General features: G+C 40.7%; 1 protein-coding gene across 1 annotated transcript in view; it reads right to left on the reverse strand.

The window, feature by feature from the left end:
- The window catches only part of DCBLD2 (discoidin, CUB and LCCL domain containing 2), a 46,984-nt gene extending 25,971 nt beyond the window's left edge, over positions 1-21,013 (reverse strand). Inside the window, exons 1-2 of the mRNA XM_054207531.1 lie at positions 20,780-21,013; positions 2,113-2,340 (exon numbers count right to left, since the gene is read on the reverse strand). Coding sequence (XP_054063506.1) covers positions 2,113-2,340; positions 20,780-20,891 — 340 coding nt within the window. The 5' untranslated portion in view covers positions 20,892-21,013. The remainder of the gene's footprint in view (positions 1-2,112; positions 2,341-20,779) is intronic.
- Between the last annotated feature and the right edge of the window lie 1,522 nt (positions 21,014-22,535).

A 22,535-nucleotide genomic window follows, 5' to 3' on the forward strand; every position in this document is an offset into this window, starting at 1 on the left:
GTAGCTTATATTCTCTGTTCCTATAGATCTGGGCTTACACTGTATGTATTAAATAAGTACATCTGACTGTAGACACACAGTGATTGAACTGTGACGAAATCTAATACAGAACACCTCTAGATTTTACTTAAAGGATTTGAATCTTCTTCTTGAATCTTGAAGATTCAAGGATTTGAATCTTCTTTTGATTTATTGATCAATATTCGAAAGTCTTGAAATGAGAATTAGCCCTTAAAAGCTTAATTAGAAACTTTCTGTGTTTAACAATGAACTAACCCACTAACGATTCATTTTTTGATCTAATCAACCAATTTTTAAGTCATTTTGGATTAAAGTAGATATCATTGAATTTTAAATTTTATGCGATACAAGTATTTTAATGTTAGACCATGTCAGTTGTCTTGAATGGAAAAAACTGTGATAACTCCAGATTTCTTCCAAACAAATTCGGGTCACTTCAGTCTCTCCACTGTTTGCTGCTTCAAGCATGAACATTCAAGAATCTGCATCATCTGTATCTCTCACTGTTAATATCACTGTTTGCTCTGTGATTTAATTTATTAAGAGCAGAACAACGCACACATTTTTGCTCAACATACTGCGCTACTACACCAGCTGGGAACAGCTGAAAGTCAAGAGAAACAAATGAAGTAGAAAATTTACTCGAACCCATTAAGTCACTTGTAAAAGTGAATAATAGACTTATCAGAACTGGACGTTCCTTGCCATTTAAGGACTTCAGTGTTTCCTATTTTAGACCAAGTCTGGCTCAACAGCTCCAAGCACACACTTATTTTCACATACACTTACCTAGGTTGGAAAAGAAGGTTAACAAAGCTAACATTCCACTAGCCTCTTTATAAAAAGACTCAATTTAGTGGGATTGGCATTTGAGTTGCACAAAAAGAATCTTGGCGAAGCAAATCTTTCTTTCCCTCCCTCTCCAAATTATAGCTTTAGGAAAGAAAAGAAAATTAATCTGCACAATACCAACTAATTTTAGTGAAGGAAGAATGACAACTTATTTTGAGTTTTATGCAAAGCAATCACAAGGGTCTTAAATACCTACATATACCTTGAGGTAGATGATAATGTCACACTGCTATTTGGGAAAAAAAAAAAAAGAAAAACAAACAACTGCATTATAGTAACGAAATTCAATTTTTCCCCTTAAAGGGGACAAAACAAAACATTACAGTGGAGTTTCCTTTGAGAATCTGAAGAGTAAAAGATTATTATAGGATCTGTGTTGCATTTAGCATCTAGCTGTATGCATGAACAAAATGTAGCATGTTCTGCTATCATTATTACTCATAATTTTTTCAGTACATTTTTAGGATATAAGAACTGTGTCAAGATGACAGACATTTACATATGCTTTAATAACAGTAAACAAAATGGAATTACTTGAGAATAATTACATTAAGAACACTCTGGCATTACAAACAGAGAGGTCATCTGCTGAGGAACAACAGTAAGCGTACTTCAAATGAGCAGTCACCAAAGAGAAAAATCACACTACTGTTTTCTTCACCACTTTTATTTTTCTATAGTTACAGTTGCACCTGTATTCCCTCCCTGTACTGAAGACCTGTAGGGCATACACAAGAATCTCTCCTTAGCCGTGCTTTCTAGCAGCACTACCAGTGGTATATTTACTAAAACTGGTCCCTGATAGCTGTTTTTCTACTGTGGTGAGGTACACGCAGCACCCCTCAAAGTTTGGCTGTGTTTCCTTGATATGAAGCTCAGGAAAAACACAACTCTGATTACAGCATTACTAAAATTCCTTTCTTTTCCTTATTTGAGATTCCTGTAAATAATAAACACTTCTTTCTTTTCATCACTTCTCATAAGACTCACAACGTACACTGTACAAAGCAGTGTATGATGTATTCAGGTAAGGTCTCACCGGGCCCAATAGCCAACTGAATTATAAAAGTTTTATAGGGCTACAAAAGAGAACTTCACTAATACCATACACCTAGTAGTTATTCTATGCCCAAAGCAGGCAAACAAGGAGAAATTTAAAAAGGAACAAAGGTACCAACAGTATCTTCCAAATTCTGTAAAAGACAATAGCTTTCGAATACCAATAATAAAAGCTCCTACCTATCTCCGTCCTGGTGGGGCCAATGCCATTATGAACTCTTAAGTAACTGGAATGACAGGAATCTGAGTCATCAATATCAAAATCGCCAAATTTGAGCTGCACTCGCTGCCCAGGCTTTACACGAATTTCCCATTCACACACTGTGCTATTGGGAGAGGTCTGTGGGTAGTTTATCGAAGCAAGAGTTCCACTTTCAGGGCCCAGAACAGTGTGTCCACATCCATCACCTACAAAAGAACAAAAATAAATCAAATACGTTCATCTTCATGGCTTCACTGGTGTTTTATTCACCCTGGGTTTTAGCAGTGGCATGAATTCTGTTGGTTTTTTAACCATACTCATGTTGAAAAAAAAAAAAAAAAAACACCAAAAAAAAAACCAAACTCCAAGGTAAGTCACATGCAGATGAAACAGTACTTGTAAGAAAATAACATTCAACTAGTGTTGCGTAATGTTTAACTTCTCATGATAGGTGACCAGACAGCTGCTACAACTTCCACAATGAGATAAAAATTTATTCATAATGACTTAAAAAATTGCACAGGCAGTACAGAAAGCGTCCCTGCTATTTCATGTTCCCTCAACACCCATGCAGAGAAGAAAACAGGTTCTGAGGAGGGAGAAACCCACCATTAAAACAAAAGCACATCAGTTTTACTGTTATTACTGTGTTCACAACACGATGAAAAAGAAGAGAAGTGGAAAGGCAATGGACAGCAAATACTTTACTGAAAATAACTGCCAGGTCTGATCATCATCAAACTGCAAGGCATTGTTTTCTACTGTATCACAATTTTAATGTTATTAATTTTTCCATCTCTTTAGAGAACACACTCAATTTTTCTGGATTTCTACAACAAATTAAATTATAAGTCCAACCTGCAGCCCTCTACCTAACACTTGAGTATTAATTTTAAACCGCAGTAACAATACTAAAGAAGAATTGTTAACAAGTGGAAAAAATAGCACAAATTGTGTATTCTCAAAATCAAATTATAAACAGTAAACTGAAAAATCTATTCACTCAACAGCTAGACATGTATTTCCCCCAGTATGTAGTACAAGAAGTGTTAAGAGTTTGTGTGTTGTTTTGGAAATAAGAATGTTCTTTAAGTAACATCCACCCTCACTGGCTCTTTATAGATTTCTGTATCAAGATGAAACAAAGTATTCTTGAGCACAAGGACACATCCAACAAAATTAACACCTGAAATAACGTAAACCCCACAAAATAAGCCTCGTAATGTCTCTGATTAATTTTTGTTAGCACTGGAGGTTAAAAAGCCTATTTATTGACTTTAGTCCCATGAAATGAGTAGGCCAGGAACAGCATTATCATTTTCAGGATTTGACACTAGAAAGTCCAGAGATCTAAAAGAGATCTATACACGTTATCCTAAAAGCAGCCAGGACCTTTCAGGATCTTAAACAAAGTAACGTAAGAAAAAATAGCAAAGACAAGAATCAGATTAGATATGCTGCTAAAAAATGTCTTTGACATCACTCCAAACATACTATCTGTAGGTCCATCTCACCCTTCAAAATTCATGCCTGTGTATGCAGTTCCTACCAAATGACTACAACACATTTAACATTACATTAAGATTTCACACTCTAGAAATCCACAATTGTCAACATCGTTTATATTGACTGATGTTTGTTTTGACAGCTAAAAAGCAACTGTCTGAAAGTGTTTCGTATTACACACTAATACGTATAGTTCCTCTGCCAAACACGAAAAAGTAAGCAAAGCTTTAGGGACAAAAGTTGTACACATACTTAGGAATTTTAACTAAATTTCAAAATTCTTAAGTCTATTTCATGCAAGACTGAATGGAAAAGTAAGTCCAATGCACTGAAGTGACGTGGTAAAAACAAACTGTGATACTGAACTAGGTCGGATTAATCTGTTTGCAAAAGCACCTATTTCTAGTAACAAAACCTACTCTCTTTACAACCTGAGCACATTGAAAGATAGCTGCGTGTTCAAAAGCTAAAGTGCTGCTGGTATACACAGAATCACAAACAGATGCAAACTGCAACTTTTTTCTTGTTAACAATCTCGAAACAAAATGATGCATCCTCTTTTGGAATATCTGCTTCAGTAAAATCAAAACTTTTATTTGTAAAGCTGTTGTTTAGCCATGTTTTTCTTCATCCAATTTTAGCAATTTGCTTTAAAATACTTTGTTCCATCCCATGACAAATATTATTTCCATTTGGGTGACAGCCGATAAATTACTTTCCTAAATTACTCTTGTTCTAATATACGAGACAACTGTCCAACGTTACAAAGAGGTAACTTAAACCGTATGTTTTGTGTATCATTTTAATCCTGGTTTCTTTCCAAAGGCACATTATAAACCTGAGAGTAAGTGAAATGTTTATCATTCAAAACCTGTAAGGCCTTGGTTCATTAGCCAGTAAACATTTAAATGTCAGATTCCTTATTAGTCACAATACGCTTAATAGTCAAGAAAAATACTGATTCCTTTGCGAGTAAACTGGCTTTTCGCAAGCAAGTATTCACACACATTACAAAATACATGGAACTTATTATACTAAAAACAATAAAAACAACAAATACGTACTAGGTCTTCATGGTGATATTTGTGGCTAGTATTTCAAAACTCTTTATAGTGCAGACATATAAAATTAATTTTGAACATAAGCAGCAGTCAGTTTTAGGTTAAATGCAAAATAAAAACATTGAGCCATTTAACCAGTTCTGTGCTTTTCCTACCCTGTGACAGGGGTGAGCAACTGTTTACTCATTTACAGATTGAAAATATTTTGCAGATACACTAATACAGTGGCCTTTTGAACATGGAATCATAGTAGCTTTCACCTCTATGGGCAGATACATTGTTCTGAGAACATTTTAAGGAAAATTAAAATGTTTGCACGATCTAGAATACTTGGTAGTTAATTAATTCTCATTTCAATGAGCCTGTTATTGCAAGGCAGTAACCACACAAATGATGTTTCTTGCAACCAGAAGTATCAATAATGCACATAATTACGTACCTTTGATCCCTCCCCACACTTCTGCATCTTAAGCCTAAACTGCTGAAAGTCAAAGACAAAGGACAGCTTGGATCTCTTCTTCTACCTAAACTGTACTTAAACTGTTAATTTCTCCAGTTAAAAGTAGAAAAGATCACGCCTAACATTCATTTAAACCGTTCTCTTCACTAGTTTGCTGTTCAGTTGTCTCAAGCATGAAACAATACCAGCACTGCATTTGTATGATGACCAGGGCACACCTTTCTGATGAGAAAAGCGAAAAGAACTCCAAAAACACTCTTACACATTTAGGTGATAAAATGCAAATAAAATAAAAGACATTGAGACTTTCTTTTTTAAAGACACATCACTAAGAAATGTCAAATTTCCCCTTGTAGCTTGGAACAATCAGTCGTGTTTCCAGTGGCTAGATAGAAAAACTTTCTAATCTGTCTCACAAAATTTAATGGAAATGCAAATCTCAAATCTCCCTTTTGTTGTAGGCTTTCTTGAGAACATGCAAGGAAAAATACTCCTCCAACCTACCCACATTAAAGAACCTGCTGTCAAATCATACTAGAAAGGAATGGAAAGGAAAAAAAAGTTGTGCTGAACTGCATCTACGCCATCATCTTACCAGGAAGCCAATTTTTAAAAGTAGCTGATTGTGACTGGACATTTTAGATCTCATCTTGTTGTGTGTTTCACTTAGGTTAGTGATAGCAGAAGTGCAAGACACTTCATGCTCGAAGAATTTAAAGATTACCATTGCATGTCTGGCATGCAATATACAGTCTGCCAAGGGCAGCAGCATCACTCAGGAGCTGTTTGGAAATTTCTAAAAATCACACTTACAGTGAAACTGGCAGAAAAATGAAACCTCATTTTATTTTATCAGTCCTATACAAGTGTAGCTCTTGAGCCTCTCTGCATAAGTGGTGCTTCATCATTTCTGCCAAAGTTGTATAAAGACCACCGATCAACCCCGGAGACACATACATACATCCTGTATCAGAGGAGCAATCTGCAATACTCAGCAATTTCCCCAAGAAAAAGAGAAAGTACAATTCTTTTCACTACAGCCACATATACAGGAACATTAGCTACTTCATTTGGAAGTCATTAATTAAGTGCCAGAGAACCTTTTGAGTCTGTTAATCTGTGTGCATGAGAGTGGAATATCCGAGAACACAAAGAAGAGAGAGACGTCAATTCCTAAATCAATTATTCCTGCATGGGCTGACAACTTCTGTTGTCAGCACACAGCTGAAGGAGCCTCTTGCTTTCTTCCAGCCCTCTCTGTCACACAACAGACCCACTGCACTTGCACAATGGAATCATAGAATGGTTTAGGTTGGAAGGGACCTTAAAGATCATCTAGTTGCAGAACAGATCAAGCTCTTCACAGAAGCACCAGATCACTTGCACATACACGTTACATCTGACACTAGCTGGAAGATCTGCAGATGTGCATTGAATTTCATGTGTCCTGAGGACCATGTTCACAGCAAAGATGACTAAGCTCGGCTCCTCACCAAAACGTGTGTTAGAAACATGGGTGCCTCTTAAGAAGCCAGCAGAGGAAAGCAGACTGCTGCCGTCAGGAGAACCATTCATCTCTTCTGCAGGCGCCTTCGAATGCAGTCTGGATGAGTTATCCTGACAGATTACATATGACCCCGAGGCTATGGCACATTGATGTCTGATGCAATCATGCAGATGATTTAAAACAATTTCTCATACCCAAGTTCTTTACATCAACAAAATACAGAAGTTGAACCAATACAAACATACCAAAAGACACTGGATAAGAAGAAAATGTGAAATTTAATAAAATGAAAGGATATTGCACATGCAGGAGTGGGTGCTAAGTACTCTATTAATCCCCACAAAAAAGATTAATTGTTCTTTATAGTTGTTGAAGTCAATTAATCAGAACTTTTTCCCCCTGAGACTGGCTGCTGTTAGTGCCTGCTAATCTTGTTCTCACTACCAAAACATGTTAAAAATTAATCTTTAAGACTAGAGAATGTTTTCCCGTTCCTTACTTGGAGAAGAGAGAATGATAAAGACATCAGACAGTTTAAGATTACCGTCTATAAGGCATAACTGATGTATATCAAAACACTGATCTCAATTTTTACACGTGGCACTGTCTTTTGAGCAGACTCATTTTAACCAGTGGGTTTCCTGAAAAGATTTTACGTATATAAGCTATGATTTTCTGTAAGTTTGTGACTATATACAGGATGTAATTAAATTTTTCTTAACTAAGCAAAGGTAGAACCAAATCTATTAGAGTTACATAAGCAAAAAGATATTTTAAAGCACTCATTTTAACTCCAAATACACAGCTTTCTGATTCAATGCAATACTATAATTTCTCCTCTTCTGTTTAGCTCCTGTGCTCTGCATTTCCCTGCTCTTTATCAGTGTGCCACTAAAAGACACTGCACCTTTTTGCTTTTCTCAGTGTGGGCCAGAAAGTTTACACGACCAACAAAACAGTTCCATGAACAAGAAACACTGATGAATTAAGACCACAGAGACATCAAATTCTAAATAGCTTTTTCAGGTTATTTTCAAATGCCCTTATTTATGTCCTCCAAACTCATTACTGTTTCCACCAAAACCCACAGAACTATGCTCTTCAGGAAGGAATCTGCTCCTCTGTCAGAATTAATTTTCTTAACAAGCCAACAAGCACACAGTCCACCTTCATCTTTAGACCATTTTTTGCCTCAGTAACACACCAGTTTGAGCATTTCATCCCATTACAGATGTCTGACAACATAAAATACCCAACACTTCCACAAGCGAGGCCATAGCTCAATAAACACTTGAAGGCACTTTAATTTAGTGCAGCCACAGACAAAAGCAAGCCTTGTCTGCCTCTCGCTTTCGGCCACTTGTTCTCACACCCTTCCTGGCACTGGAGGTAAACACTTCTACAGCCACATGGTAAAGCAGACCAGGGACTTGAGATAAAAATAGCTGTTAGTTTTACCCTAGAGCAATCCCCTAATTTATTTTAGTGTGCACATGCAGCAGTGCCTTCCCCAACAGAGGGACAGGACAGTGTGAGAGTAGGGAAACACCAACTAACCGCTCCTTTCAGCAGCACTGCCAGCCTGCATTTGCATTTTAAACAACCTTGAATCCCAACCAAAAATGTAGAAACCACCACTCCCCAGGGAAGACCAGTCACACAAGAGCGGAGCACTGGCTTCAGGAACTGAGCTGGCTGAAGACGGACCAGTGCCCCTACCCATTCCCACGGCACAGTGTTGGATTTCAGACATCTCGCCTCTCTGAGACAGCTCTTTGTGCCACTGCCAGTGGTAGAGGGCAAGGAAAGGAGGGCAGGTGGGATTACTGGTGTCTCGGCTTGGATTGATTTACTGGCTGTGGGGCACCCTTAGAAGGGTAATGAAATTACGGGTTGAGGTTTAACAAAGACAGGAACAGGACGAAAGGTAAAGCACAATAAGCATTTTGCCTTTCAAAATGCTGGCAGCTCAAGGGTGGGGGGGAGACAGAGGCTGATTCTTGCTCTTATAGCAAAAGTACAAAATTTAAGATGCCATTACAACAAAATTTTACTGTTTTCATTTACAGCGCTAGCCACATGCTGGGCTAGTGATAATTAGCACTTTATTATTTTCATCTGTACACGCAGCTTTTCAATCACCATCTCTGGAAAAGCAGTCTTAGCTTTCAGCCACTGAATTTTACACCAGAGAGTAAGTAACACTTAGCCTTGCTAAATTTAACATCCAAAATACGGTAACATTTTAAAACAAATTATCTTAAATTATTAAATTGTCGGAGTAGGTAAGACATTTGCTTCCTCTGCCATCATGTACTAACCAGACTGCTTCAAAAGAACAGAAAAGAAAGATCAGCCGTATAAGACTGTGTTGTAGAGCTTTTGCTTACTGATGTCAGGGAAATGATGTGAATAAGTCCCCGGGGACAGCTATGACTTGCTTAAATAGTACGCAGGCAAAAGCAGCCCAAAAGACCACAGTGAAAAGTGATTTACATGAGGACTGTGTAAGAGGGCTCCGCATTCAATGATACATAATGCAGAAGCCCTCCTGATCTGCTGCCCATGCTGAATCTTACAGACAGCTCGTGCTGCATGCCGTCTTTTGTCTGGCACACGCAACTTGCCCGCATCCCAGGACATATCATTTACTTTGCAATCTGCACCAACACTTTTGTAAAAATAAACACTGTTATGCTTCATTGCTCCAAGTGCTACACAGCAGAAACACAGCTGATGAAGGAAATGAAAAATAACACACAGATGGTCAAGCAAAACTCTATGAGAATAAGCAGTAGTCATGGTCAGAAAAGGCTTCACATCTCTTGTAAGGTCTTCAAACTCCTCACCACACCAGGACCAAATGAAATTTCACAAGTCTTACAAACGTCAACGAAGCAGCAAAAAATTCTCCGAACGTACCAGTAATTCACATGTTAAATTAACACTACAGTCATCTTTTTCTCTCTTCCATTGTCAGTTCATAAATGAGACTGCACAGCCTACACTGCAGATCCATGGTGGCATACGTTGATCTAAGTACCAGACACAGCAGAACCATCTTGCCTTTTATAAGAACAGCTGGGACTTCCCACCCTACCCACTGCCAGTGCTTATCGTACCCTTGTTGAGCTGTACGGCAGTTTCATACCCAAGTCACCACCTCATCTGCCTTTTACTGAGTAAGGGTACAGGTAGGGGTCAACAAGGGTCTAACAATCACTGGAGCCTGCACAATGGAGAGGATGCAAGGTAGGGACAGGGAGGAGAAGGTGAGACAGCAACAGCCAGTGGTAAAAATCACGTTTGGCTACCGTGAAATCAACAGAAGCTGGGAGGAAGGAAGTCGATGGTTTGGGTACCTGAACAAAGAACAGTGGGGCATCTAGATGCTTTCAAAAAACAGCTGCTGTAGCTGCATCAAGAACAGTGACTTTAAATGTCAGTTTCTAACCCTCTTCAAAGCTTGTTGTCCAACTGATGAAACAGTAACGCTGCATCTCTACACCAGTATTTCCTTCTACCTGCGTAGGTGACATACGGCATCATCTTAATTTCTAACACTCATTTCCAATTCTTATTGCAAAATTACAATGGCGACCGTTTGGGGTTTTCCTATTGTGAACAACATGGCTTCATTCTAGCACCATGAAACATAATACACAATCTGTTCTAAAAGGTAATTCATTCCTAATGTTGCCTTATAGGTGTTCCCTTAAAAGGAAGGTATTTTCACACTTGTGACCCTCTACAAATACAATCAATAAACCAAACATTATGTACTACTGAATACTAAAATTAACTAGGAAGATGACAATAAATTCACACATTTGAGTCACTGTTTTTTAAGTGCTAAATTTATCACAAAAGTATAGCAAGAGCACGCAGGAAATTGGTAGTGTATGAAGCTCCAGTAAAAACTGTGAACTTTAAACTTGCCCATCAGCTTTGCTATAACTTCTTCATAGCAAGAAGAAAAGGATGCCCTGTGTTAATAGAACTGGAGACCTTGAAAACAGCTTTTTAAAAATTAAGAGATAAAGTAATGAAAATGCTTTATTTGAAGTTTTCAAATACCCTTGAGAAAAAGATAACTGCTGATCACCACTGGACTTCATATGTAAATGTTGAAAAGCATTCCATTTAGTGCACCTCTCTTTCCACCCTTGTGATACTGAGACATATTTTGACACCTGTATACAATGCCATAAAAATAGAAATTAACAGAAAATGTGGCTTCCTGGTTTCACAAAACTCACAGACTTGTAAAAGAAAAATCAAGCACCAGTGGCTTCTTTCTACCACACTGAATGAGGTAAGATGTCTTTTCCCCACATCTTAATCATTTTGGAGCAAAGTTAAAATGACCAGATATGGATTTAACTGGCTACAGTCCTGCTAAAGATGCAACATCTGCCAACTATGAAAAACCTTTGTGGACTTGCTGGCAAACAGAAGTGCACAACATACTCCAAATACATGCTAGATCACTGCAGTAAACTATCCTTTCAGAGTCAGAATCTCCTAACTCTGGGAAGTAAGAAGCAAAATTGCACCACTGTAACTTGCCTTCTGTTTCCATTGCTTTCCTAATTCATCTTTCCACTCAAGATACTGAGGATCTTTCATTTGCCTCATTCCTGTGGGGTTTCTCTGTACAAAAAAAATTTACAGCCAAGCAGCTATACAACTTGCTTGCCTTGCCAAGTCTAATTAATATACCTCTTTGGTTTCACCTCAATATAAAACTAAAAGTGCAAAAAAAGGATGTGTAAAGAGAACTGTGACAAAATTGCTAAACCAGTTCAGTGTTTCTATCCCCCTCCATCAATATCTGAAGTTGCAACTGAGCACTGAAACAACTACTACTTCTACTCCAAGAAACAGCAATTAAGAGACCTGAAAAAATTTGCTCTTCACAGTTAAGCAACATTTGAGGTTTTGGGATTGCCCAATCTAAATCTGGGAAAATCATAAATATATCACTGAATACGAGCAGAAAATGGCATTCAGGGATGAAAAATAATTAACCTTTTGCAAATCTGGAATAATTTTACAAAATATTTATTTACAAGCTATGTTTAAATACCAGATCAACAGTATAAGTGTAATATGACTGACGGCATCTCCCTAGGAAGCTTTTACACCATCTTTTTTGAAACTGCGACAGGAAAGTTATCTGCTCGCAACCATTCACAGAAGCATACCAAGCTTTTCAAGTTCCCTCTTCCACCACTAATAACACTTCTCAAGGACATATCAAATGGTTATCTCCCACAGCGCTTCAAGTAAAGAACCAAGAAAATCAGTGTACTGTTTGAAGAAATGGTTCTATCTGAAGAACCGCTGTAGGGGAGAAAACTTAAAAAAAAGAATCCATGTGACCTCATGCACAATACATCAAATTTCAGCAAGGCTGATGATCCAAAGATCAGTTGCTGGAAGGATTATCGTTCTGATGGATACTATTCCAATCTTGGATGACAAAACCTCTTCCTTGAGCTAAAAGCAAATTTGGAAAGAACTTCAAAAGCCTCAGAAGAAGATTTACAGGGGGGACTAACAAGGGAAGTTATAAAGTGGGGAGGAGAGTGTTTAATAAAGCATATAGATGATCCGACCACTGATTTTATTTTCATTTTTTAGTACATAAATGATGCATAATCTCTGGAATATGGTTAATAAGGCAGCCTCCTGTGATTTTGCTGGAGCTGAATTGAATTTTCACATCATAAAGAATTTAGGAAAGTTAAAAATGTAATACATTTATCTAAAAATTTTACTGATCAACAAAAAATGTTAACAAAAACAAAGATATCCACACAGAACAGAAAAAAAAACACAACTGAAAATATCCAATTTTCCTTTTTTTTTTTTTTAATATTGCAATTAATAAAACTGATGTAATACAGCCTTGCCAATGAAATAAAAACTCTGTCATAAAGAAACCACTGGAGAAATGTTTCTAACAAAAAAACAACACACAAACAAACCTCCATACTTTGCCTCTGAAAAAGACAAAAAGTGCCAAGTTTGAAACTCCCCGATCCTAATTTATAGGTCATTTTACAGAAAGATGGATTCACAGTGCTGAAGACCAGAAGGGCCCTTTCAAGTATAATTTTTTGCATACCACAACTACTTACAGTTGGCTAGTCATGATTCTAACCAAAGGGAATTTAGGATGTTGCATTAAATTTCACTTTCCAGAAAGTTTTCAGACTTGATTTAAAGGTATCTTGAGAGAGAGAATTTTTAACTACAGCTAGCATGTTTTAAACACTTGGAGAGGAAGCTCCCCCCCCCCCAAAACAAACAAACAAACAAACAAAAACACCACACCACCAAACCAACTGTTTCTAACTTATTCTTAAAAAATACACCTACTTTATTTATGGCATATGGGTTAATTCCTTATTATTCAGTACTACTATTGCCAAGAATGACACAATTAAGTTCATAAACTTTATACAGCTTACACAAAAACATTTACTAATGCAACAGCTATGTATGCTATTGTAACAATGGTGCAGAACTGGAACTCCTCTAATTCTGTTACCCTTCAAAAACAAGATGCGTGGAATTTCTATTATTAGGACAGAAGGTCATTCAGTCAAAAACTTAAAACTTAGTACTTTCAGCAAGATACGAAGAACAGAGGTTCTTAAGATCAGCAGTCAAATAATTGTAAGAAAATAATGACTACCTGAGACAAAACACAGAACACCTGTCATACAGAGACCAGTAAACAGGCCAAAACATCCCCTCCATGTCAGCAAAAACTAAAAGTGAGCACATCTGACAAGTACATATCCAAACCCCATTTACACATATTTGACTTCCAGGAATCTTTTTACTCTAAAAGGATTTACCTTATTAAAATGATTACCAGTAACTGCTAAAAATCCTTGCACTTCTAATGGCTCATGCACTTAGAATTATATGTTACATTGTTACTGTACATGTATTTCAATTGTTTTCTATCCAGAGGTTAACTCAAATCTCAGTCTCACTGCAAACTCGCAAGGAACCATTTAAAAGTATGAGTTATCACTCATTGTCAAAGATAAACACTCGTGTGCTTGATTTTCAGGGTGCAACTAGTCTTACCGAAGTCAAAGGGATAACTAATGACTGAGCTTCAGCTCCCGTGAGCTGCTTGCTCGCCTAAGCCTTACACACTGCTAACTCATAGTAAATTATTTTTATTCAAGTACTTGCAGAGAAAACACGAATCTAACACAAACAGAACTGAAAACTATAAACATACATATTTTGTAAGAAATGCCAACAGGAAGCATCCAAATGCCATAAGCAATATCAAGTGCCTGTGTATCAATTCCAAGATCCAACTGATTGAAACAACTGAGATACCAGTAGCTAAACAGGTATGAACTATCTGCCTTAAATTCATTTTTGAAGAGCTTAGCAACCATAAAGAAATGTTATCCTTTTACAGCTCTTCACCAATGGAAACTAAGTGGTCATGCAGAAAAACAGCAGAAATGACATGCCCAAAAAGAAACAGCACAGGTTAAATGTTTCTTACTCATCTAAGGGTCAGGGTTTGTCATCTTTTTCAAATGCTAGACAAGGAATTCTTCAAACAAAAGCCACTTTCAAAATCAATGCTATTCTGTGGTCCAAATGTCAAATCACTATGACATTATCAACTGTAACTTTTAATTCAAGTAACATAAAAAGTGTTCAAATATAAAGCAACAAGCCCAAATAGAATACGAATAGCACAGCTCAAGCTGTTTGCCTCAAATAATGGAAGGCAAAGCATAAAGCTTAGCAAAATCTGGTATTTCACAGTCTGACCACATTAATGAATAGGCTTCATAGACAATAACCCACCACTCTGTGTAAAAAACAATACTGCAAATTTTATAGATCCTATTTTAAAGCAAGTTGCTACATGGCCTTTTACATTAGCATTACTACTGCTCCCCCTCTCCACCCATCCTAACATCAGTTTAGTAACAAACCCACAGCCTATGCTTGGACAAGGGTTTCAACTCTACCACTATTTAACAAAAAGGATCACACGTGTTCCATAATATTTGGTTAAAAAAATTAATCTAAAAGCAATTCTTAATCAGAAGGCAGAGAGGGAAATCCTTTGGCTACAAAACAAATTCTAGGTAACAGTAACTGCCTCCCCAAAGCACAAGGTGCAGCTACAAAGGTGGGGGTGACACACATCAGCTTATTTAAAAACCTTTCAAAATATGGATAAAATAACCAATATAGAAACAGCTGCCAATACGTCGAGCAGCAATTCCAACAAGGATCGCATTTGTACTGATGATTGTCTGAGCTACCAAGGCTGATGCATTCAAGGCAGCACTTAACTAGCTGATGACTGAAACTATACAGATCAGCAGTGATCACATTAAAAACCTAATGCATCATTTCCGCAGGTGGCAGAATTGCAGAAAAGGAGATGGATTATTTTCCTTTTATGTGACTAACATAAGAAAACATTCCTCCAAATCTTGAAAGCTGAACATCTTTGTTTAGTAGCAGGAAAATAATTTTCCTAAAGACTGCACTAATATGCTAGAAGGTCACTGGCTTGAGATGCACAACGTAACACCATACAAGCTTCTGAAAGAACATTTATGTTACCTTTTTATCACTAGCTGAGGTTTTTCTAGCCATGTACACACACACAAATATATAAAACCAACGTGCATTGTACTGCTTCAACCCGAAGCAAAATGCAATACATTCTGGGATCAAGTATGAGAACTCTAAGAGTGTTTACACAAAATGGTGACTCCTGCTTTCTTCACAGGAAGGGACTAGGCTAGCACAACCTCAGCAGGTTTCCAAAGACGAGCTTGGCTGAACAGAATCAGTACTGCGAGGCAACCTCCCTGAAAGGATGGCTCTGCAGAACACATGTATGTACCTTCTGCCCACCAGACCCACTTAACCACTTCAAATAAGGCTCAGTAACTGGAAGAGGAAAAATAACTTTGCTGAGATTCTTGTTTTCAAAGGCGAAGAATATTCACCATTTTTAGGTCTATACTTCCAACAGCAGCTCACTTCCCCCCGGGAAGAGCATTCCTCCACACAGTTCTGTAGAGCACTCCTCCTCCTCCTCACCATATCTATCTTCAAGGTGCAATGTTGGGAAGTGAAAAAGAGCATCAGAAAACCTGAAGCAGCAGACATGTCACCTAAGCTTGGCAGAACTTCAAGCCCCAGTTTTGAAAAATTATTCCATACTTCTTAGCACAAGGATGAAGGGGATTTGCCACAGCACTCCTGTCTACAATCGCCAAGAGCCTGCATTCTGCACAACTGCATCTTCAAAACACTCTGCATTCCTAAGTTAAATCGTCCTATCAGCAAAACCAAATAGTTCAATGGAGCACTGCCCTCCCCATCATAAAAGACTTATTCTAATGTTAAGTTGAGGGATAATAAATCTCTCATCCAAAGAGCTGGGGGTCTTTTTAATCAAAATAATTCCTTGTGGGTTTGGCTGTGACTCTCTTCCTCCCAGATGAGCCCAGCCAAGGACAATGGATACAAACGGCAATGAGACACCACCCAATCTAATTTAGCAAGGGTTGAAAATGGGACTTTGTATGAAGGGCAACGCACGACAATTGCTCATACGACAGATGGTTTTGTGGGAGTCCTTTATACCCATATGCCAGGAGCTCTCTGCAGCAGAAAAAGACACCTGCAATGGGCTACCTTGGCAGCTGGAACCCTCAATCAGTCCCCTGTTGCAGAAGGAAATTATCGCTTCCAGGACATCTAAGGAGATCCTACAGCCTGTCTCCCTCTCTTCCGCTCTTGCCCAGTTAACAGATACGTAGCTAGAGCCACCTTCTCTTTGTCTGCTTCCTTCTCCCCAAATCACGCCACCTCTCTTCCAAACCTGTAGTTGGACATTGTTAGATCCTTTCAGGCTTGAAGTTCACAATTGGAAGGTTATCTTAGTGGCCAAAAGGGACAGACAGTTATTTCCAAGTCTGAAACATAGTTTAAGGAAATAAAGTTCACAAAATTACACAGCTAGTCTTCCCACCTGTCCCAGGAACTTCTGAACTCAGCATACTGCAAGCAAGATGCAGCAACTTCCGTGAAAAAGGCACTGCGATACCCTTGTACAGTAAGTGGTCAGGAAGTCACAACAGTCACTGCAGTTGTTTGGTTCCACCACCAACATCTGAATGATCACAAGCTATTTCAGATCCTACAGAAAGGCAAAGGCTAGGTTCATGGATCAGCATGTGCCTAATTCGTTGTCTACTGTCTTACTGGATGGACAAGCAGAGGTGAGCCCAGGAGCACTGTGGACAGAAGGGGAGGGCACACAGAGGAATCAAAGAACAGGGAACACACAACAGATCCAGGAATACTGCAGTTCCACAACAAAACACAAGGCCACGGAAAACCGTTTCATTAGGCTCAATGTATACAGAGCCATTTCACTGAGCTTTTTAGGTCATGGTAACTCAGCACCATATATTTAAAAATTCTTTTTCTCTGCTACACTGAAGCAAACAGTTTTAAGCTACTGTGATGAACCACTTTCTTGTACCTTCTTCAATGAGGTCTGAGTATATAACAACACCCTTATGGGTCAGTATTTGTTTGGAACAAAATGTGGCAATCACATTCAAAAACAAACATCCAGAGTTATTTTTTTTTAATAAAAAGTTGCAAACAAATCTGCTTCAGATCACTTGGGTATCCACTTCAGAATCTAAAGTTTATTTCTAACTTAAGGCTTTTTTCACGTTTCATATGCAAATCAGTATCCACTAGGAATCCCAACAGATAACTACCAAACTACATGTGTGATAACAAAGCTCTTGCTCCACAGACCCTACAACCTTTGTACCTTCAGAATAACTGAGACATTACTCGACTTCTATTTTGATGAAAGCTAAGCAACCATTTCCCTCTTAGCTGTTTTATAATGTTTCTCTACATCCGAAAAAAAGGTTAAACTTAACTAATAAACAGGCCATACTGAATTTATGTCAATAGCTCGACATCTGTTAAGAGCACTGTTTCTCAAAATGCAATCCACAAAGGGCAGGAAGCTTATATGGTGCTGGCTTGCTTTCATTCACACCTGCTTAATTACATGAAAAACAACTAAAACACTTTAAGTATTTTTCAAATATCAATTTCCTTGCAACCAGGAGCTAGAGCCACTACAGAATTGTTTCCAAATCCCAAGAGCTGACTTGCACAGCACTGAACAATCCCTGATGCACAAGACTATGAAATGCAGCACAGGATACTTTTCTTTTGAGTCTTTTTCAGTGTTTCTGAAGGTGTTCAACCTCACATAAAATGCTTATATTTTCCAAGACAGTGAGGTGCTCAAGTTCAAGACCTTGACCAAAGAATGCTGAATTACATATACTGAATGACTTTTCAATAGACTGAAAAAAATCCCACTCGAATCCTACAAGATAATACAGTGCTCTACTAAGTGAAGAGCACATTCATCACAGCATTACCTGCACCTTTTCATTCCTCAGTTTGCAGCTACCTGGAAGCGCAGGGGAGGAGGAGGAGAACATTTGACCCAATATTCAAAACAAGTTTCACGTTGACCAAACCCATACTGTTATTTTTAAATCAGTTCATACTGGTGAGGTGCTCTACAGAAAAGCATGTGAGAAATGAAAACACTCTATCTTCAGAACAAGATTTAAATACCATGTAGTATGTGAGGCTTAGAGCTACTGAACAGTGGAAAAGAAAATTAATAGTTGCTTATTAAGAGAGGATCAGCCTCCCTAATGTAACGAATGAGAGTAGGCTCCTACAGAGTACCACTTAGTCTGTTTTTATAAAAGAGCTTAAAAGCAACTTTAACTGTGGAATTTCCTAAGCCTTGGGTACTTTCATTGGCAATCAACATATTCTCTTTGAAGCCTGGGCATATATTTAATCCACCAATTTAGGAACAACTTTGTGCAGACCATTTATGAGCAAGACAGCGGTTTCATTTCTGTATGGGACTCCTTACCCAAATTATAACTATACCAGCATTTAAAGATACAGGATATGAGCTCCCCAACCTTCTCTGGAATAAGATAAATGAAAATATTTTGGCAAGGAAACAGTCCCTCACAAGCAGAACTTTTCTTAGAAGCTCCAAGTTTGTCACACTGAAGAGCACTGTATTCAACAACATCAGAGGCTCTAACCTTAAAACAAGCTCTGCTTTTTTGTTGCCAAATAAAATGAAGCTGGACAATAAAGATGTTCCCCTCCTGCTCAAAAGCGAGACTTCTATGCAAACTTTAAGCGTTAACTAGAGGGACACTGTAAATTGAAATTCTGGATAGGAGCTCTTCAGCCATTTCTCAGAGTACAGAAAGATAAAGTGAACAACATATCTAAAAGCCTGCCGTCCACGCAGTCCCACTTCTCACTGCATGGTCCCACCCCCTCTAGCATACCTCTGACCACTCACTTGAGCCAATTTGACTCAATAATCTGGAGGAGAATTATGACTCTTTCCTCCCCCGCCCAGTTACTTTGGTTTTCTCCTAGAATAACAAAATCAGTCTGCTCACCAAAAGGTCAGACAAGTGTCAGGCCAGCACAAGTATTTGGAGTGTGATGCTTCTACAGCATGAACTAACACCTTGCTGCTGCCTCACTCACCCAGGAGCAGCCTTCAAAAGGGTAAATGTTAAAATTGCCCAATTTCCTCTCAAAAGCAAACGGGTCTTCTCCTCCTCCATTAGAAATTGAAACAAAACAAAATAAAACCAGGCATGCCAAATGCTTATTACCATTAGCTTCATAGGTGAATAGGAACATAACGTAAAATTAATTGCAATTAGCTGGAAATAAGATGAAAAGGTAAGTCAATGTGACTAGCTTGCTCTATGGACACATCTCTGACCTTTTTCCATTCAAAAAATTAATTAAAATGTAAGCTACATATACTTCTGATTCCCTTTATGCACTTAAATACAGCATTTGTGATGTTCAAACACATTTTCATCTCTCTTTGAGATGCACAGAAAGTTAAATGAAAACTGAGTTGAGTTTCTGAAGTGAAGCAAGACCAGTGCAAGAAGCAAGCAGAACTGAAAACCATAAAATTTCTTTTCTCAACCCCTGTATTCACAGCAATGAAAGTTTCAAGATGCTGTCAAAACATTCACTCCCACCACTTTCTCCCAAGCATATGATCAAAGTGACAGTTACTGTGGCATCCTCTGATCTTCCGCCATGAAGTGACCAAACTGTGCCTTGTAACTTTCAAAGTCCTAAAGCCTGATCAGTAATTTCACCGGAGGAGGAGAAATCTCGACAATTTCTCTAAATAAACAAAAAAAAAAAAAAAAAAAGAGAACACCCTGTCTATCACACATTCTGGGCAATACCGCACCCCTACAGTGGGCTTCTACTCTTGGTCACGCGTAAATTTATTTTCAGAGCAAGCAGAATCTCCCCTTTACCTGCCTCCTGGCTCACATCACTCCACGCAGAACCTAAGGAGGACAAACCCGGGGGTCACCCGCGGCTGGGGGGGACCCTTCCCCGGGGGGGACCCTCCCCCAGAAAGCGGGATGCCGTTCCAGTCGACAAACCCCACGGCACCCTCCGCCTCCGGACTGCCCTTGTGCCCCCAACGCCACCCCGGCCTCTTCCCCGGTCCCCCGGGTCGCGCCCCTCCCGGGCGAAGCCCTCCCGCCCCCAGCTGCCCCGCGCCGGGGTCGGAGCTCGGGGGTGGCCCAGGCCCGACAAACCTCCCCGCACTGTGGGGGGCGCGGGGGCTGCCCGAGGGACCCCCCCACGCTCCCCGACCGGGCGGGCACCCCACAACGCGGGGAGCGGGGAGGACGAAAAGGGGATTTCCAAGAACGGGGTTTTTTTTCTTTCGCCCTCCGTTGGCAACGAAGGGGGCAGGCTCAGGGTGCGGGGCCGCACGCCGGGTGGGGGGAGACCAGAGGCGGGGGCTCTGGTCTCCCAGAGGCGGGGGGTCCCTCTCCCCCGCAGCGCAGCCCCGAAGGGTCGGTCTCCCTCGCCCGCCCGGCCGGCTCCCCTTCTCCCCAGCCGCCGGGCAGCGCGGCTCGCCCGCCCGCTCCCGCACCCACCTTTCTGCGCCCCGGTACCCCTCAGCAGGAGCAGGAGGAGGAGGCGGCTGAGGCGAAGCAGCGAGGCCGCCTGCCGGGTCCCCGCGGGGAGCGGCCGCCCCGGGCTCACCATGCCCCGCGGCGTGGCCAGCGCGGCCGGCAGTCCCAGGGCATCGCGGGCTGCGGGGCGGCAGGGGCCGGGCCGCTTCTCTGCCCTGCGCCCCGCGGCCGCCAGCGGGACGCCGCCTGCCTGCCCGCCCGCCCGTCAGCCGCCAACCGCCCCCTTCCAACCGGCCCAACCGCTTCCGGGTGCGCGGCGCGGCCCCCGGCGGCCGCGGGGCTGCCCCGCTTCCTGCCGCCGCCCACAGGCAGCCGGAGGAGCGGCGGGGGTGCCGGCGGCTCGGGGCGGGGGAAGCCCCCGGCGGCGGCCCCGCAGAGCCCGGTCGCCCCCCTCCACCTCTCCTGGGCGCTGCGGGGGTGCGCGGGGAGGGGAGGGCGGCGCCTCCGGGGCGGCCTGCTCGGGGTTAGCCGCCCCGAAACGGAGCCCCCCCTGGGACTCAACCCCTAAATTTCCGCTTTATCCCACCTCCGTCCTCCCGAACGAGTTGGCCAAGAATATTTAACTTTTTTTTTTTCTTTTTTCAAGGTAGCGATTAAGTGAGGCAGAATTGCCTGGAAAAGCAAAACTCCTTGGAAACACGGGTGTTGCCGTTGTCGATAGAAGAGGACAAGTTGGTGTGGCAGATCTCCACACGGAAACGCCGATGGAGCTGTAGAAAAGCGAGGGCTTGGGTGGCTACGAAGTCCCGAGGCGTCACAATTCTAGTTGTGGTCATCTAGCTTTTGAACGTTTACAGTGTGTAATCGGGAGAGGTTTGCTTTAGGAGGCTAAATTCACCCATGAGGAATAAATACATTTTAAAAAAAAAAAAGTACCTTTCAAGTTTTAAAATCGCAATAAGAACACAAAATAGCACATTCAGAGAGACTTACGTTAGCTCTTACTCTACCAAATCAGTTCCCCGTGGTTATCAACAAAGCATGTTTTGGGGGGAAAGCACCCTAAGCACTGGTAGGGTCAAAGAATCACCTTTGTAATACCATCATAGAATCATAGAATGTGTTGGGTTGGAAGGGACCTTTGAAAATCATCTAGTCCAACCCCCCTGCAGTAAGCAGGGACATCTTCAACTAGATCAGGTTGCTCAGAGCCTCATCACGCCTGGCCTTGAATGTCTCCAGGGATGGGGCCTGGAGCATCATGGAAGGGAGCACCTCATTACATGTCTTTCAGTGGTAGATGAAATTAATGTATTTTTCAGATGCTGATGAAACATGTCCACGCTTCCATAGCCACAGTCCCAGCCATGCATCCTCCTGGCAACGTTGGAGGGATGAGGGGAAGGGCAGGAGCAGCACCCAGATGGACGTCATTTCATGTTCCTTTCAGCTTCAGAATCGAAACCTTCTCAGCCCTCCACTGACTACGCTCACTCTCACCACAAGGCAGAGGGGATTTGGGACTCCATAGCTTCCAAAGATTGGCCTCTCTGCCAGTGGTTCAACCTTTCTGCTGTGGAAGGGCTGTTGCAAGTCAACCCCATGTCCTGGTGCCGTCCAGCTCCAGTGGAGCTGTAAAAAGTGTCTTCAGGAAGAAATTGTTCTCCACTTCCTCTTCCCAAAAAGCTCTGTGAAACAGACACTGCTTTCCTGGCCAGTGGTGTCCAGTGCTGACCACACCAAAATGGCAGGAAGAGCATCTCAGGAGTCAGACTCA

This window comes from Rissa tridactyla, chromosome 1 (assembly GCF_028500815.1).
Source record: "Rissa tridactyla isolate bRisTri1 chromosome 1, bRisTri1.patW.cur.20221130, whole genome shotgun sequence".
Taxonomy (NCBI): Eukaryota; Metazoa; Chordata; class Aves; order Charadriiformes; family Laridae; genus Rissa; species Rissa tridactyla.